Source organism: Micromys minutus (assembly GCF_963924665.1).
Source record: "Micromys minutus genome assembly, chromosome: 17".
NCBI classification, from domain to species: domain Eukaryota; kingdom Metazoa; phylum Chordata; class Mammalia; order Rodentia; family Muridae; genus Micromys; species Micromys minutus.
The window spans coordinates 28,904,995-28,921,963 of NC_137952.1; the positions used below are offsets into that span (position 1 = coordinate 28,904,995).

The 16,969-nt window shown below is 41.4% G+C and overlaps 1 protein-coding gene across 1 annotated transcript; it reads right to left on the bottom strand.

Moving 5' to 3' along the window:
• Nucleotides 1-2,426: 2,426 nt before the first annotated feature.
• MFAP1 (microfibril associated protein 1) lies at nt 2,427-16,765 on the bottom strand. The gene is made up of 9 exons (XM_080931596.1): nt 16,581-16,765; nt 14,063-14,282; nt 10,634-10,763; nt 10,125-10,312; nt 7,436-7,544; nt 7,181-7,341; nt 3,974-4,133; nt 3,116-3,205; nt 2,427-3,032 (listed from the first exon to the last, which is right to left on the bottom strand). Exons 1-9 carry the CDS (start codon nt 16,657-16,659, stop codon nt 2,850-2,852), a joined length of 1,320 nt encoding a protein of 439 aa, XP_080787722.1. The 5' UTR covers nt 16,660-16,765; the 3' UTR covers nt 2,427-2,849.
• Between the last annotated feature and the right edge of the window lie 204 nt (nt 16,766-16,969).

Below are 16,969 nucleotides of genomic sequence, written 5' to 3' on the forward strand. Positions count from 1 at the left end.
CATTGGTGTTCTGGTCAGGAAAATTCCCCATGCCTATGTGTTCAAGGCTCTTCTCCATTTTCTCTTCTATTAGTTTCACTGTATCTGGTTCTATGTGGAGGTCTTTAAACCACTTGGACTTGAGCTTTGTGCAAGGTGATAAGAATCGATCAATTTGCATTCTTCTGCATGCTGACCTTCAGTTGAACCAGTACCATTTGTTGAAAATGCTGTCTTTTTTTCGACTGGATAGTTTTAGCTCCTTTGTCAAAGAGCAAGTAGCCATAGGTGTGTGGGTTCATTTCTGGATCTTCCATTCTATTCCAGTGATTTACCTGCCTGTCTCTAACAATATCATGCAGTTTTTTTGAGTACACTGTCACTTTCTCCAGACACACCAGAAGAGGGCATCAGATCCCATTACAGATGGTTGTGAGCCACCATGTGGTTGGTTGCTGGGAATTGAACTCAGGACCTTTGGAAGCAGTCAGTGCTCTTATCCACTAAGCCATCTCTCTAGTCCATACCATGCATTTTTTTTTTTTTTTAAATCAAGATTGCTCTGTAATACAGCTTGAGGTCAGGGATGGAGATTCCCCCAGAAGTTTTTATTATTGAGAATAGTTCTCATTATCCTGGGTTTTTTGTTATTCCAAATGAATTTAAAATTGTTCTAACTCTGAAGAATTGACTTGGAATTTTGATGGGGATTGCATTGAATCTGTAGATTGCTTTTTTTAAAACTGTGTTTATCTGCTCATGAGTTCAGGTGTCCTGGAAGGCCAGAGGCTTCGGATTTTCTTGAAGCTGCCCATAATCACTCTTTAAAGCTACCTCTTCAACCCTCTTTTCATGTTTAATGTAATCAGGGAAAGTCATTGTGCTGATGAAATTTCATTCTGTACATGGTAGTTACACCATAAATATATGGGCAGATGGACTTCAGTACTGACAGCTGTGGGGCACCCCTCGGAGCATTAGATCTCCATTTCATAATGAGCTAAATAAGAAAGAACAGGAACTGGAACTTGTGAGTCATGTCCTATTTTATAAGTCATTGTTCAACACAAGGCTACAATGTAGAGAACGAGCACCAAATACATCTGACTTTGCTTGGGGCTCAGAGGTTAAGAGCACTGGGTCTTCTTTCAGAGGACTCAAGTTTGATTCCCAGCAACCAGGTGAAAAGTTAAGAACTAATATTTAAAAACATTATAATTCTCACGTACAATAGATCTGGGTACTACTTAATTACTGACCAAAGGATGATAAAAATAGGAATTGGCAAGAGCCTGGAATATAATCTGGTTGAATACTTGCCTAGTCTATACAAAGTCCTAAACTTAGTTACCATTTTGGTCGCAGGTACACAAGTTTATTATTATCATTATTATTTTTTTAAGGTAGGATTTTTGTTTTAGCTTTGGCCATACTGGAACTTACTCTGTAGACCAGGATGGTTTCAAACTCAGAGACCTGCCTCTGCCTCCTGAGTGCTGGGATTAAAGGTGAGTACCACCACACTTGGCTGCTTTTCTTTCTTTTTAAATTACATCTCTTGTGAACACTAATACATACATACATCCCATGGAATACATATAGAAGTCAGATGACAATTTGGTGGTTGCCAGACTGAGTTTTCTATCACTGTGGATCTGTGGATCAAACTCAGGTTGCTAAGACTTGTTGGCACAGGTTTACCACTTCGAGACCTGCATGAGTATTTTAGTTAAGACTTTTTTTGAAAACACACATGGACACACACACACACAAATAAAAGAATTAGAGATATAGCTCAGCAACAGAACACCTGGCAAGTATTTACCAGGCCCTGGGTTCAAATCCTAGTATGGAGGAGAGAAACGAAAGACCTTTGCCTTTTTTTTTTTTTTTTTCTTTTTGAGACATCTTATATAATTCAGAAAGGCCCTGGTCTATGTAGTTTAATATGCCTGAAGTCTTTATTTTTTGACTCTGTGTAGCCCTGGCTTTCCCAGATCTTGCTCTATAGACCAGGCTGGCCTTGAACTCAGATCTCCTGTCTCTGCCTCCCTTGTGTTAGGATTAGAGGTGTGTGCTACCATGTTCAGTTTGGATAACTTAACTCTTGATTTTCCTGCTTCTACCTTCCAAGTGTTGTGATTACAGGTGTGTGTAACCTACCTAGCTAGACTTTTAGTTATTAGAGTTCTTTTTTTGTTTTTGAGACAGGCCCACTGTGCAGTTACGGCTGGCCTTGAATGAGAGAGAGAGAGATCTGCATGGGTCCCTAACTTTTAGTGTTGGATTGAAGGCCTGTGTCACTGAGCGCAGTCTCTGTTCCGTGGGTTATACATCTTGTTTCTAATAGTTTAGTAAAAATTTTTCTGGTATGCTGTTTCTCTCTCTTACACACACACACACACACACACACACACACACACACACACACACACACACACACACAGTGAGAGATCAAAAAGTGTATTTACTTAGAAAAGTAGATTCAACACCCCAAATGCAAAACTAGGTTGGACTGAGCATGGATTTCCTGATAGCTACTCCTAACCCTAAGGAAGAATTCACATGCCCAGGTATCTGATCCAGGCTGCAAAAACAAACTCAGAATAGTCCCAAGTCAATATGGGAAGACACGGTAGAGAAACCTAAGATTTCTCAGGAATAGTTTTAGGTGGGAAGCCTCTAATCCTACCTGGTTAGTGCTTTTCCATGGGTTTCTCAGTATGAGTCCAAATCTCTTACAAAGCACCTTCAAACACAGACTATGGCCATGAGTCTGAAAAGCTCTGTACAAGAACTGTGTAAATAATGGTTCAGGAAAATGGAGGACCAGATCCCTGTGTCCCACAGTTGGAATAAGAAGTTGAAGCCTAGGTGGTTTTCCTCTTCTTGGCAGATGGTCGCTCAAATACATCTCGAACCCCTGCGGCCTTCTGTTTAAAGAATTTTGTGTTCTGGGCACTCTCTTGGCCCCATGCAGAGTCAAAGGAAGTGGTGTCTTGATCCACAAGGTGGGTGTATTTGGTGCGACCAGACCGTCCAAAATTCTTGACCTGAAAGAAGGATGGACGATTAGGAACCAAACATCCCATGCCCCAACCCCTGGTCTGTTTTCTGTTACTGAGAAGCCCCATACCTGCATGACTTTTGGAAGAATGGTTTTGTTGAAATGGTCCTCAAGAGTAGGTGCACTAAAATCTCTCTTGTAGACTTCTTCGTCCTCATCCTGTGGAAGAGAATCTTATCAGTCTGTGGCTTTACTTCTCATTTATGCAAATCACAGATTTATTAAATGCAACACCAAAGAACAAAAAGAGAATAGTGAGCTTTTCTTAGTTGGGAAGATGGTGTTTTCCTCAAACTGCAGCCTCCTGAAAGCCTGTTCTGTTCCCCATTCACTGGGCTCAGCTGGTGCAGCTTCAACTGCAAGTGTCCTAACTCTCAGTCTTTTGCAGTGTCACATACCATCTTTGTTTGAGAGCTGACTTTAAAACAAAGCAGGCTGAAGAGATGGCTCAGTGGTTAAGAGCACTGATTCCCTTCCAGAGGTCTTGAGTTCAATTCCCAGCAACCACATGGTGGCTCACAACCATTTGTAATGGGATCTGATGCCCTCTCCTGATGTGTTTGAAGACAGCTACAGTGTACTCACATACATAAAATAAATAAATCTTAAAAAAGTAGCTGTTGATTCTTGCTGCTTCCTTGGTAGTGCTTTTTGGTATAGTTAAGTTCTCAGACAAAAAAACAAAAGCGATGATAATAGTATTTATTCTAGGTAACGGTATTCTCATTCTGGGGAAAAGGGCTAGCTGTGTCAGGACAGCTACAAATGTGGCCCAACACAAAAATGTATACTATTTAAAGTATCTTACTGAGACTTCTGTTTTGGTAACTTAATTGCATGGCTCTTAGTATGCACCTGACAATGATGAAAGGTTGGACATGCCTGTAGGTTATTCCTACCACCCACTTTTCTGACCCTTTCACTTACCATGAAGAAGGCGCCTCGGTGATAATACTTTTGTAAAAACTTGTATTTGCCTTTAACAGCTTTATTGGTAATGACTTTGCCATTTGCCCGAAGTTCAGCCCGCCTTTCTTCCTCAGTTAGGTTTCTCATGCGCTCAATTTCTGCTTTCTCCTTTTCAAGCCTACACAGAGAGCAAAAATATGAGCATTTTCCAAATTCAGACTGTTCAAATATCTCAAGATTATATAATGGTTCCATGTCTTTCAGCCATTACTTACGTTTCCACATTTCTTTTTCTTTCATTCATTCATTCATTCATTCATTCATCCGTTCATTCATAGCAAATCTGTTATGTGGCTGGCCTGGAAGTCTCAGCCTCACGCCTCACCTCCCAACTCTAATATTACAGAGAAACTCATGCTGCTACACCCAACTACATCTTTAGTCCTTGTCACTACTTGTCAGATGTTAAGATCAAGAGTCCAATCAAAGACAACATGAGTTGGTCTTCATTATTATGCTTGCCAGAACAGGACTATAAGTGTCCCACAGTTGACACAGTTTTAGCTTTTCTGGGGTCCAGACATATTGTTCCTCCTTGATTCTACAACACAGATTCTGCCTTCCTTTAAATAGCTTAGCTTTTATAATGAAATGAGAATGAATTCAAAATAACTGATAAGACTCTGCTTATAATCCCTCATAAGCATACTACCATGTCACAAATTAAGGATTATCAATATTAAGTATAGTTGGTTTTAAACCTTAATACTAGGAAGAAAGGGAAGTCACATTCTTTTTCTCAGAAATTAAATATAATTTTTAACACAAGGGTTGGGAATGTGGCTTAGTGCTGCGGTGCTTCCATAGGGTGCCTGAAGCCCTGGTTCCTCTCCCTAGCATCATAGAAACCTGGGTGGCAGTCGTGACTATTAGAAAGAGCAAAAGTCATGAATCCAGCACAGCTGTCTGACATGGTTCCAGAAAAGCTGAGCCAAATGCTGTGTTTGCTGTTATTCTGTCTCTTACTTTTGGGTATGGTCTCTGCACTTTGCATTTTTGGGGACTTTCTTCATTATGATTCATTTTATGTCATTTCCTGAGAAAACTATGGTTGAGTCGGTCTAGAAAAAGTCTTAAAAGCTTACTTAAACTTTTATCTGGCTCTATTTATGCCCTAGAGATCAATAAACACAGACAAGCATCAATAAGAATTCCTAAATGAGGTCATCACTTCATGAATCTTCTTGGGGTATCCATCACTAAGCCAACTCAAACAGTATAATTGGTTCAGGGTAAACAGAGGCAAATGACAAACTCTGACTAGCCAGGAGAATAGATTACAGATTCAAGGCCCCTTTTAATAATACATTTAGAGCTCTCTGAAAATGTAGTTTAAAGATGGGGCTTATACAGGGTATATACTGGAGGAATACAACTCAGTAAACAAGATAAAACTTTTCCTACTTTATAGCACAGATGATGAGACAATATAATAAAAGAAGTTAGGTATTAGTATTTGCTAATTCATAAAAAGACTGGTTCAGATATTTTGTTTGGAGTTGCCAGCCTACAAGTAGGCTATCACATAATTAGTGTGTTTGCTTTGGAGGAGACATTCTTTAGACTGTTTAGGTTGAAGTCATAGAGCTGATAATAAAAATAAAATCTGTTCTATTTGTACTTTCTAACTGTGACTGAACTTGTAACCATGGACATGTAATGAAACATCAAACATTTAATCTGTACTTAGTCTGTCTTTGTATTAACCCTGTATAAATAAAGAAGCACCTGATTGCTAGTCAGTCAGAGTTGTGAGACTCCCCCTCTCCCCTCTCTGATTCCTTATCTCCTCTGTGGGCTGCCCTTTCCACAAGCAGGGCCAGACATGCTTATAGCTACCACTCAGCAGGAAGTCAGAGGAGCAGAGGTTCAAGGTCACTCCTGGCTACATTGTATAAGTTTGACTGGGCTATATAGAATACTGTCTTAATAAGCCCAGCTATTGGGGACATGATGCCATGCTCTGGATCCAACCGGCATCTACATAGGTTGGCATCTGCACACATATATACACATAATGAGAAAATCTCAAGCCTGGCATGGTGGCAAGGTCCTTTGAGTCCAGCACTCAGGAGGCAGGGGCAGGTAGAGTTTGAGGGAAGCCTGGACTACACAGTGAGGTCTACGGCAGCCAAGGATCCTGCCTCAAAGCAAGGAAAAACAACAAACAAACAAAACCCCAAAATAAGGACACCAGAAACGGTCTAGAGAGATGGCTCAGTGGTTAAGAGCACTGATTGCTTTTTCAGAGGTCCTGATTCAAGTCCCAGCAATCACGTGGTGGCTCACAACCAACTGTAATGGGACCTGTCACCTTCTTCTGGTGTGTTTGAAGACAATGATGGTGTATTCATATACGTAAAATAAATAAATCTTAAAAACAAAAACCAAAAAAAGAAAAACACCAGAAACTATAAAATAAAGTCAGTTATGTAGTTGGGCTGGAGAGATGGCTCAGTGGCTAAGAGCACTGACTGATCTTCCAGAGGTTCTGAGTTCAATTTCCAGCAACCAGATGGTGGCTCACAGCTGTAATGGGATCAGATGCCCTCTTCTGGTGTGTCTGAAGACAGCTACAGTGTACTCACATACATAAAATATATAATCTTAAAGAAAAAAAAACAGTTATGCAGTGATGGCTTCGCTTTGTGGGTTAGCAGTTCAGAAATGAACTTGTTTTTTAAGGTGTTCCTGGCTCTGCTCTCTTACACATAGAATTCGCTTCTCCATACCTTGCTCCTGGGCTGCCCTGTGGCTCCATCTGACTAACCAACATCACAGAAGTGACATATGAGTCCTGGAACCCAGAACTCAAGAGTCCTTGCCAGTGTCTACCTCTGTCTAGAGATGCAGGATGAGGAAACCAGAAGCTAAAGAGGAATGAGGCATCTAGTGTGAAAGCCAGCATCAACTGTCCGACACACCAGAGAAGGGCTTCTGGACATGCTGGCCCACTTAGTCCTCCAGCTGGAAGCCACTCAGACTACTAGAGGAACTGATTGGTCGACAATGGTGAAACACAGAACTGATGTTTCAAGTGACTCCATTCTGAGTCACAGCATGAGAAAACAGTAATTTTTGTGTTTAACAGGAAAGGGTCTTAGCTGTTCACAGATAAACCAGTGCCATTTGAGGCATCGAGCCTACGTCTACCCCATCACTCACGCTTCTCGGTCTTCTCTGTCCCGCTTGATTCTTTTGAGCTCTCGGACTTTCCATGCCTCGTACTCCTCCTCATCATTTTCATCATCAGTATTGAGTGCATCCAGGGCAGCAAGGGACCGCTTGTTCTCCTCTAGCTCTTTCTTGGTCTCTTCTTCAACAATCTGGATAAGGAAAACAACTCAGCTATTGGATGCTATCTCTCGGATAACCTCATCACACAGACCCTTGCACTCAACCCAGGGCCACGCCCACAACCTTGAGGGTGTACTTGCGCCGCTCCTCAGCCATGCGTTTTGCTTCCTGTTCCAGTTCCTTCTGTCTCAATGCCTCAGCTTCTCTCTCTTGAACTGTCACCCGATCTTTCCTGCAGAACAGAAGTCTTTGTTAACTGCCCAAAGACCTGAGGGGAGCCAAGTTTAGATCTAGCACTGTCTAAATCAGACAAAGCCCAAACCAGGAAGCATCTAAGCTCTATTTTTCCCCCAGAACTGAGACTGAATTAGACATTTGTGTATGTTAGACAGGTTACAATATTGACCTTTGAAAAACTTTTAAATTTAAAACCTTTTCATTTTTATCCCACATATTTTTTGAGACAGGGTCTCATTACACAGCCCTGTGTGGATAGGGAGACCTAGAGCACACAGAGGTCCACTTGCCTCTGCAAACAACAAGGGTGTGGCACTACCATGTTCAGTTCTTTTTCTAATGCTTACCAAGGCCAGGAGAGGGAACTGGATGCCTGGAACTGGAGTTACAGATGGTTATTTGCCATGTGGGTGTTGGGAATTGAATCTGGAAATAATTCATGGCATGAATCCACTGATTTATCTTTCTAGCTACCTTGTTTGCTTATTTATTTATTTATAAGACTTTTATGTAGTCCTAGCCAGTCTCAAACTCATGGCAATCCTCCTCCTAAGCATCCCAGAATGTTAGGCTTACAAACAATTACCACAATGCCTAGCTAAACAAGTAGTCTACCAACTGAGCTGTTATCACTATTCCTAAATAGAACATGGCCTTTTCTCCATCTTCTGGTAATGGGATTTGAACCCTGGATTTGGTACATATGGTACCAACTAGCTATATCCTCTGATCTTATATTCATTATAATTATCTTAAAAAAATAAGTCTTTAAAAAACTTCATGTGTTTGGATGTCTGGCTTACATGTCTGCCTGTCTACTGAGGGGCTGCCTGGTAACCACAGCAGCCAGAAGAGAGCACCACATCCCCTGGAGCTGCAGTCGCACACAGTTATGAATATGGCACGACTCCTGGGTTCAGAAGTCAGAGCAACCAGAGCTACCTCTCTGAGCTACCATAATACTGACTGCTCATGTGCATGGCGTGCACACATGAAGATTAGAGGACAATTTTTGGGACAGTTTTCTCTTTATCATGCGAGCGCTGGAGATTAGGTTTGACATCGAGAATCTTTACTCACTGAGTATCTTTTTTTTTTTTAAAGATTTATTTATTATATATAAGAACGTTGTAGCTGACTTCAGACGCACCAGAAGAGGGCGTCAGATCCCATTACAGATGGTCGTGAGCCACCATATGGTTGCTGGGAATTGAACTCAGGACCTCTGGAAGAGCAGTCAGTGTTCCTAACCACTGAGCCATCTGTCCAGCCCCTCACTGAATATCTTGCTGGTCCCATTATTTTCATTTTTGACACAAGATGGTGCTCACTATATTGTCCAACCTGACCTTGAATTGGATCCTTTTCTCTCAGCCTCTAAAACAACTAAGGGCTGTGTCACCAGGCCCAGTTAGTTCATCCTAAGTCTATTTGTTCTTTTGAGATGGGGTCTGATACAGCCCACTAAAGCCTCACACAGGCATTTTACTGAGTCATCTTCTCACCCACCAAGGCAGGCTTGAACTTTCCTATGTGGTCAGGCTAGTCTTGAACCCTGGACATTTGAGATAGCATTCTGTCTACTATCTCCTAAAATTGTCGATTACAGGTTGTGTGCCACAATGCCTAGCTTCATCCCAGGTCTTTATAGCACCATAATTTACTTAGTCTTTGATAACTGACAACTTAAGAAGGATCTTGCTGGGATGACTATAAATAATTGGATTTCTAGGTATTAGGAAAGAAACACAAATTTGTGTTAAAGTACTTTCCTAACACATGCCTGGGTTTCCTCTCTAGAACCACTTATAAAACAAAATCTCACAGAAAATTGACTAGCTGGGATGGAGAGATGGCTCACAGGTAAAGAGCACTGGCTGCTTTTCCAGAGGTCCTGAGTTCAATTCCGACCAACTACATGGTGGATCAGGACAATGTATAATGAGATCTGGTGTCCTCTTTTGGTGTGCAGGGATACACATAGGCAGAACACTGCATACATAGTAAGTAAATCAATCTAAAAAAAAAAAGATTAGCCAGGCATGGTAGCACATGCTTCTGTGGTTCTAAGTCCAGCACTTAGGAGGATGAGGCAAGAGACGTTAGGCTGAGCCCAGCCTAGATCATATAGTGACTTTCAGGTCAGCTTAGGATGCACAGCAAGAACATCTCAAAGAACACAGCACCCCCAACCCATTTCCTTTTGGCAGATATACGCTTTTAATTTGAAAGGGGGATGTGCAAACAAGCTCTGGCTTTTTGCTAACATGTGGCTACTGCTCAGCACCTTCCCTTCAAGCACTGAAGCGCCTGGCACCAGGAAGACTTCCACTGGAGAGATACTGGACACACAGCCTTTTGTCAGAACCATTAATAATTATGTGGAGTCTGTCCTGGTTTGACTGTTATATCTCTAGTTTTCTTTTTGAGAATCAGAGGATTTTCTTAAGTCATCTAGGCTTGTCTTGAACTAATTCTGTAGCTCAAGCTGACCTTGAATTAGCAATCCCCCTGGCTCAATGTACTGAGTAGCTGGGAATTGAAGCCTGGTTTGGCAGGTCTGGCAGATACTTACTTTCGAATGAAGACAGGCTTAAGTCGAGGCTCCATTTCATCTTCACTGTCTGTGTACTCCTCATACTCGGACTCAGACTCAGACTCCTCCCCAGAGCGCCCTTCATCTTCCACCTCCATGACTTCCATCTCTTCATTTTTCCTCTCCTGTGCTCGCTGCCGCATCATGCCACGACGCCGCTCTATTTCCTTTCAAGGCACATATGTAAGGCATATATGTTATTCAAATGGCCTATGCTTCGGGTCTGTGTTGTTGGTGTTAGAGACTAAACCCAAGTCTTACTACTGAGCCCCTAGCATAGCTCTGATTTTGTCTTTAACAGGTTCAAGACACTCTGACATGAGTAAGCATGATTTACCATGATTTCATTTTCAGCCTTATCCCCAACAGAAACGCAATCAGTCTGGCTAAAAGGAGATCTTGTGCCTTTATAGCTTCAACAAGTGAGCACTGGTCCCAATTTTTCTTCTACCCTGTGGAGGGAAAAATTCCATGTTTCCCCCTCTTACTTCATCGTCAATTTCTTCCTCCTCTTCCTCACTGCTATCTTCTCGTTCCATGCGCCAAGCATCTCCTTCTACTTCTGAGTCACTTTCTCCTACTACTTCAGGTTCCACTATTTTTCTGTGTCGAGCCAATCTGAAAAGAAAGAAAAAAAAAAAAAGAGTACTATTAATATCAAATAAATAAATAACTTTCTTCCCCACCCCCTCTTCTCTCTTTGTCTCTCAACACAGTTTTACTCTTTAGCCCAGGCTGGCCTGCAACTTGCTATGTAGTTCAAACATGGCAATCCTCCTTCTTTGGTGTCTCTAGAGCTGGGATAACAGGTTTGAGTTACTATACTGACTCTTTTTTTTTTGAGACAGGGTTTCACTGTATAGCCCTGGCTGTCCTGGAATTCAATCCGTAGATCAGGCTGGCTTCAAACTCAGAGATCTGCGTGCTTCTGCTTCCCAAGTGCTGGGATTAAAGGCATAAGCTACCACTGCTTGGCTCATACTGAGTCTTAAGATGGAAAAACTAAAGTTCAGATTCAAGAAACTAAAACAGTTAACAGTAAGAATGTCTGAGAAAGTCATAAGAAATCATACTGCTATCTAAAATTACATATAGCACATGTAAGTTTACATGTATATGCATACATATACAGTTTAAGAAAATCCCCTACCTTATTTGACAACATTTCCCTTCTCAAGAGACATAGACTACCTAATCAAAATCCCAGTACCAGGTATGAGAAGCCCCCTTTCAAGTATGTTGTCAGGGGGGTGCAAAAGATCACAGCTATTACTGATGCTCTTAGCTGCATCCCAAAGGTTAAAAGGCCACATTACCACGGCTGGAGACACCATGCATTTGGATTAAAAATCTGGAGAATCCAAGTTGAGTCTGATCTGAAAGACCCCTCCCCAAGGACTAGTTTTCATGGTATCAGAATGCATCATACACGTTTCTAAGGGAGGGCAGCAACCAAAAGTCCTACTCAACTATGATGCCCATGAATTACAACGACCAGCATGGCATGACAACTTGAGGGGAACAATCATGACACATCTATTTTGGTGGCAACCAACTGCTCTCTAGTTACTTAAGATTTGCTCAGGGAAATCATGTCTGATACTGGAAACTTAGCCAATTACCATCCCCATTCCTAATATTTATATTTATATCCACAGATAAATGTCGTTCCCACCTCTCATCAAAGAAATGTTTTCTTTGGAACAGAAGGACACCATTACAGAAAATCTGAACCAATCAAAATTCAAAATACAAGTGATCATGTGGTTTCCAGTTTCAATTAATAATTTCTATAACATAACTCTGCACCAAAGGTTAGGGAATATTGCAGAAGAGGGTGCAGAAAGATTTTAAGAACTAGACAAACAGAAAGTCTGCTATAAAATGTATGTTCTAGAAATGTCAGGGGCACTACAGACCCATACAGTCTTAGCCACGTGGCTGCCCAAACAAGAACTATATCAACAGACATACTAAGTTAGGGAAAAGTCTCACAGGGCTCCTGCCCCATTCAAAGAATGTCAGGCAACTAAAGAATGTCCAGAGTGGAAAAAACAGGTTTCCCCAGGAAAGAGCACCTGCTTCTGATAGGTAATCCAATACCAAATGGTCAACCCTGAGATCATACACATGTAACAACATCGAGACTACTTTATATATTTAGGTAAGTATGTGTGTGAATCAACAATTTAAGAAGAGGCCATCAGCCTGGAGACACAGCTCAGTGGTTAAGAGCACTGACTGCTTTTCCAGAGGTCCTGAGTTCAAATCCCAGCAACCACATGGTGGCTCACAACCATCTGTAATGGGATCTGATGCCCTATATTAGTTTTTGTGATTTGGTGGATGCTGTGATGAAAAGTAAACATGAAAGTTGATAGGATCGACGTGACACAAAGTCTGAGTCTCAAAGGTCGGAGAAGCTGGCAGTGCCCAAGAGTTTCTACTTATACCAGTAAGTAACTTTTTAAATTAAAAAAAAATTATTACTTATTCATTGTTGATTTAGTATTCTTCCTGCAGGCCAAAAATGGGCATCTGATCCCATTACAGATGGTTGCTGGGAATTTTGCTGCTCTACAAGCAAAGTTGTTTTTTTTTTTTTGTTTGTTTGTTTTTTGTTTTTTCTTTTGTGAACAACCTTTATTGTACTATACTCTTGAGCAGGGGACCAGCAAAATTGTTTTTGTTTTTTGTTTTTCATGTAGATGATTCATCTGTCTTCACAGATACCCAGAAGAGGAAATCGGATCCCATTACAGATGGTTGTGAGCCACCATGTGGTTGTTAGGACTTTAACTCAGGACCTCTTGAAGAACAGCCAGTATTATTAACTGCTGAGCCATCTCTCCAGCCCCAAGTAAATGGTTTTGTAAGAATAAAATACCCCTTTTTTTTTGTAGGCATACAATTTTTAGTTTTAGGACATAAATACCTAAGTTATTTTGATCTACCTATTTAATAAAATAAATGACTAGGCATAGTATTTTAAATTTAGGACTTCGAAAGTAGAGGTTGAAAGCTCAGGAGCTGACTACACATTGAATTTAATGTCAGCCTGTGTTACATAAGACTCCCAAAAACCCAAAAGTAAATACCACAAAACAAACAAATAATTAGAACTGTTTTGATTCATGTAGCCTATGAAAAAAATATTTTAATTTTTAATATATTTATTTATTTAAATTATATAGGACTGATCTATCTGCATTTACACCTACCAGAGGGTATCAGATCTTATTATAGATGGTTGTGAGCCACCATTTGGGTGCTAAGGATTGAACTCAGTGCTCTTAGCCACCGAGCCATCTCTTTAGCTCCCTCTTTAAAAAATTTTTTTTAAAGATTTGTTTTATATATGTGAGTACACCATAACAGTCTTCAGAAGAGGGCATCTGATCCCATTACAGATGGTTGTGAGCCACCATGTGATTGCTGGGAATTGAACTTAGGACCTCTGGAAGAGCAACCAGTACTCTTAACCACTGAGCCATCTCTCCAGCCCTCATCTTTAAAAATTTTTCAAATTTATTTATTTTTTTTTCAAATTTACTTTTATTATTGTGGTGTCCATGATGTTTCAGTGATAGAGATACAGAAAGAGAGAGACAGACAAAATTCATGACATATTTCTATAATAAAAAGACTCCCTGCAACAGACCAACAAATGCTGTTTTCTGAAGCTGCCACTCCCTTTGAAACTTTGAAAGCTGCTATGAAACTTTGGCCACGCCACTCCTCTCACTCCTTGCTGCTTTAGCTCCTCACCTGTAACACAGGTACAGTAGTACCAACCTTATATGGTGTTCCACAGACTTGAGTTGGCACAGAATAGATGGAACAGAGTAAGCACAGTATTAGCTATTATCATTTCCATGAGCGATGTTAGTTCAGGAAAACATAATTCTAGTCATTACCTCTCTTCCACATCTTCACTAATGCGGTTCTGTAATCGCCGAAGTCGAGGGTCACTGGATGAATCCTCTTCCTGTTCCTCAGGTTCTGCTTCCTGTTCCTTAGCTTTCTTAATGAACTGAAATTCTTCATCCTCTTCATCTGAGGATTCCATTGGGGCATAATCTGGTCTCTTTCCGGACACATAACGTTTTACCTTCACTTTTTCCATTGAAATCTCACCTGATCAAGAAAGAGAATGTATGTTTCAGTATCCTCTTCCCTAATTCCCGTAAACTCTTGGCCTTTGCAGATAGAACCCTGAATTCTTGATGTACAAGAGACAAAGGAGCATATGACGGCCATTATCCAACCACACAGTCACCTCTCACTGCGTTCTTATAAAGTCTACATTTACGGTGTGAGAAGACATTTTATGAATAACAACACTAGAACATGAAGAGGTACATTGGGAACAATGAAGTAGAGGAATGTGAACAGTGAAAGTGCAGGAAAAAAAAAACCCTATACATTCATGTTATGTCATCTTAACACTCAGTGGGGATTTAATAAGAATGCCTCCCATAGGTTCCCAGTTGGTGGTACTGTTTGGTTCGGTTTAGGACGTATAGCCTTGCTAGAAGAAGCATGTCATTACAGGTGAGCTTTGAGGTTTTAAAGCCATGTACCATCTCCCTACTGATTCCTACTGCAGTGCCTGAGTGTTCTGTCTGTCTGTCTGTCTGTCTGTCTCTCTGCTTCATGGTTACACTTCAAGATGAGTCCTCAGCTTCCTGTTCCTGCTGCCATGCCTTGTTCTACTTTCATGGACTCTAATCCTCTGGAACCATAAGTCCAAATGAAATTCTCTCCTTTATAAATTGCCTTGGTCATGGTGTTTTATCCCAGCGACTGAAGAGTAACAAACACATCCTTATTAAACAAGTTCTTTGTAACAGTGCCCAGCATATTAACGAGAGTAATTTAACATAGAACTAGAACTAAATTATCACTCACAATTTCCCCCCTAGGACAGGGTTTCTCTGTGTAGCCCTGCCTGTCCTGGAACTCACTCTTTAGGCCAGGCTGGCCTTCGACTCAGATTTGCCTGTCTCTGCCTCCACAGGTGTGCCCACCACTGCCAGGCCCACTCACACTTTAATTTTTTTTTTTTTTTTTAAAGAGCCCTATGCACTTGTATTCTGATGAAGAGGGCCTAGAGGTTGACTCAGATGCATTTATCATTTTCCACTTTATTTTAAAATTAAATTTTAAGAAGATTTACATATGTGTATAACTGTTTTGCCTGCATCTCTTCCACACCCCCCCCCCCCCAAATTGTTGGTATTTGAGAAAAGTCAGAAAAGGGCTTCATAGCTCCTGGGTTTAGAGTCATGGATGACTGGGCCACAGAGTCTTCTGTAAGAGCAACAATTATCCTTAACCACTGAGCCATCCCACCAGTCCAGAAACTTTTTCTTCAGAGGCAGGGTCTCTTTATGTAGACCTGGCTGGTGAGGAACTGGCTTAGTAGACCAAGCTGGTCTCAAACTCAGAGAGCTCTGTCTGCCTCTGCCTACTGAGTGCTTAAATGCATATGCCATCACACTTAGTGTTTTTTATTTCTTTCTCGAGACAGGTTCTGCCACCGAACCCGTTGCTTTCTGTTTCAGCAATATAAGCCAGCTATGAGGACCTGTTGCTCATGTAGAGGACCTGTACCAGCATCTATATCTACATGGCAGTCTAAAACAGTCTGATACTCCCGTTCCAGAGGATTCCATGCCCTCTTCCGGCTTCTATGGGCACTGCAACCACATGGTGCACATTCATCCACGCTAGCAAAACATTCATACACTTAAAAATAAACAAACAATTCCAGTGAACAGAAAGTTTATACAAACGAATCCAATTATTTCATAAAATGAAGAAATCCTTTTAATTAAACAGGATAAATCAAAGTTAGCTTTGTATATAACACACACACACACACACACACACACACACACACCACAGACCTCTTGCTCACTTTCTTCTTATATTTTTATTTTTGTTACTGTTCTGGTTGTGAGCCTAGCCCTTAATGGCTGAGCCATATCTGTAGCCCTATTATTATTATTATTACTATTATTATTATTACTACTAGTAGTAACGATGCTATGTGTGGATATGTGCACAAGTGTAGGTACTGGCAGAGGCCAGGGGTTTTAGATCTCCCTAAACTTGGGGTTACAAGTGGTTGAGTCGTCTGATGTAGGTGCTGGCCATTGAACTTGGGTCCTCTGTTAGAGTACCGCTGAGGCACCTCTCCAGCCTCTTTACTTTTTATTTCGATAGAGGATCTCACTAAATCGATCAAGTGGATGCAAGTGGATCTCGCTTCCCCCAATCTCTATGCCACGTGAGAACTTAGGTGGAACGCAGGAAGAAACTGAAGCTAGGCTTTAATGGTCAGCCGAGCTGGTATGGTCGGCCTAAGGCAAGTTTGAGAGATACTGAGGATGAAAGAGGTAAGATCCGCCCGGAGAGGGGAGTCAGTACCTTTCTCGTTGCGAACTGGGACGGCCCCAGCCGTAGACTGAATGGGCGGCTGCTTCATGAGTGCGCTTGGGACCGACATGGTGACGGCTGTCTCGGAGACTCCTCAAAATAGACTAAATCCCAACAACGATGACCAAGGAACTGAACACCGCTTCCCACCGAGCTTTGCCGGACTCGGCTGCGCGACTGACAGAAACAACTTCCGGTAGAGGTAGAGGAACCGGAAGTATATAACAGAGGATTGTGGGAAATTGGAGAAACGCTGAGCGCGGACCGCTTAAAAGACTGGCGCAGCTTAGTAGGGCAACTTTCCCGCCGTCAACCGGTCAAAGTTTGGAAGATCCTTCTGGCTGACAATTGCTTCTTTTGGGTTTTGGTAAGATCCCTGT

Excerpts from the sequence above, each read along its gene's own strand:
- MFAP1 (XM_080931596.1), bottom strand. The coding sequence starts at position 16,659 with ATGTCGGTCCCAAGCGCACTCATGAAGCAGCCGCCCATTCAGTCTACG. Across the intron at positions 10,313-10,633 it reads AGGAAGAAATTGACGATGAA|GAAATAGAGCGGCGTCGTGG; the intron begins GTAAGAGGGGGA and ends GTGCCTTGAAAG. Across the intron at positions 7,545-10,124 it reads AAGCCTGTCTTCATTCGAAA|GAAAGATCGGGTGACAGTTC; the intron begins GTAAGTATCTGC and ends TCTGTTCTGCAG.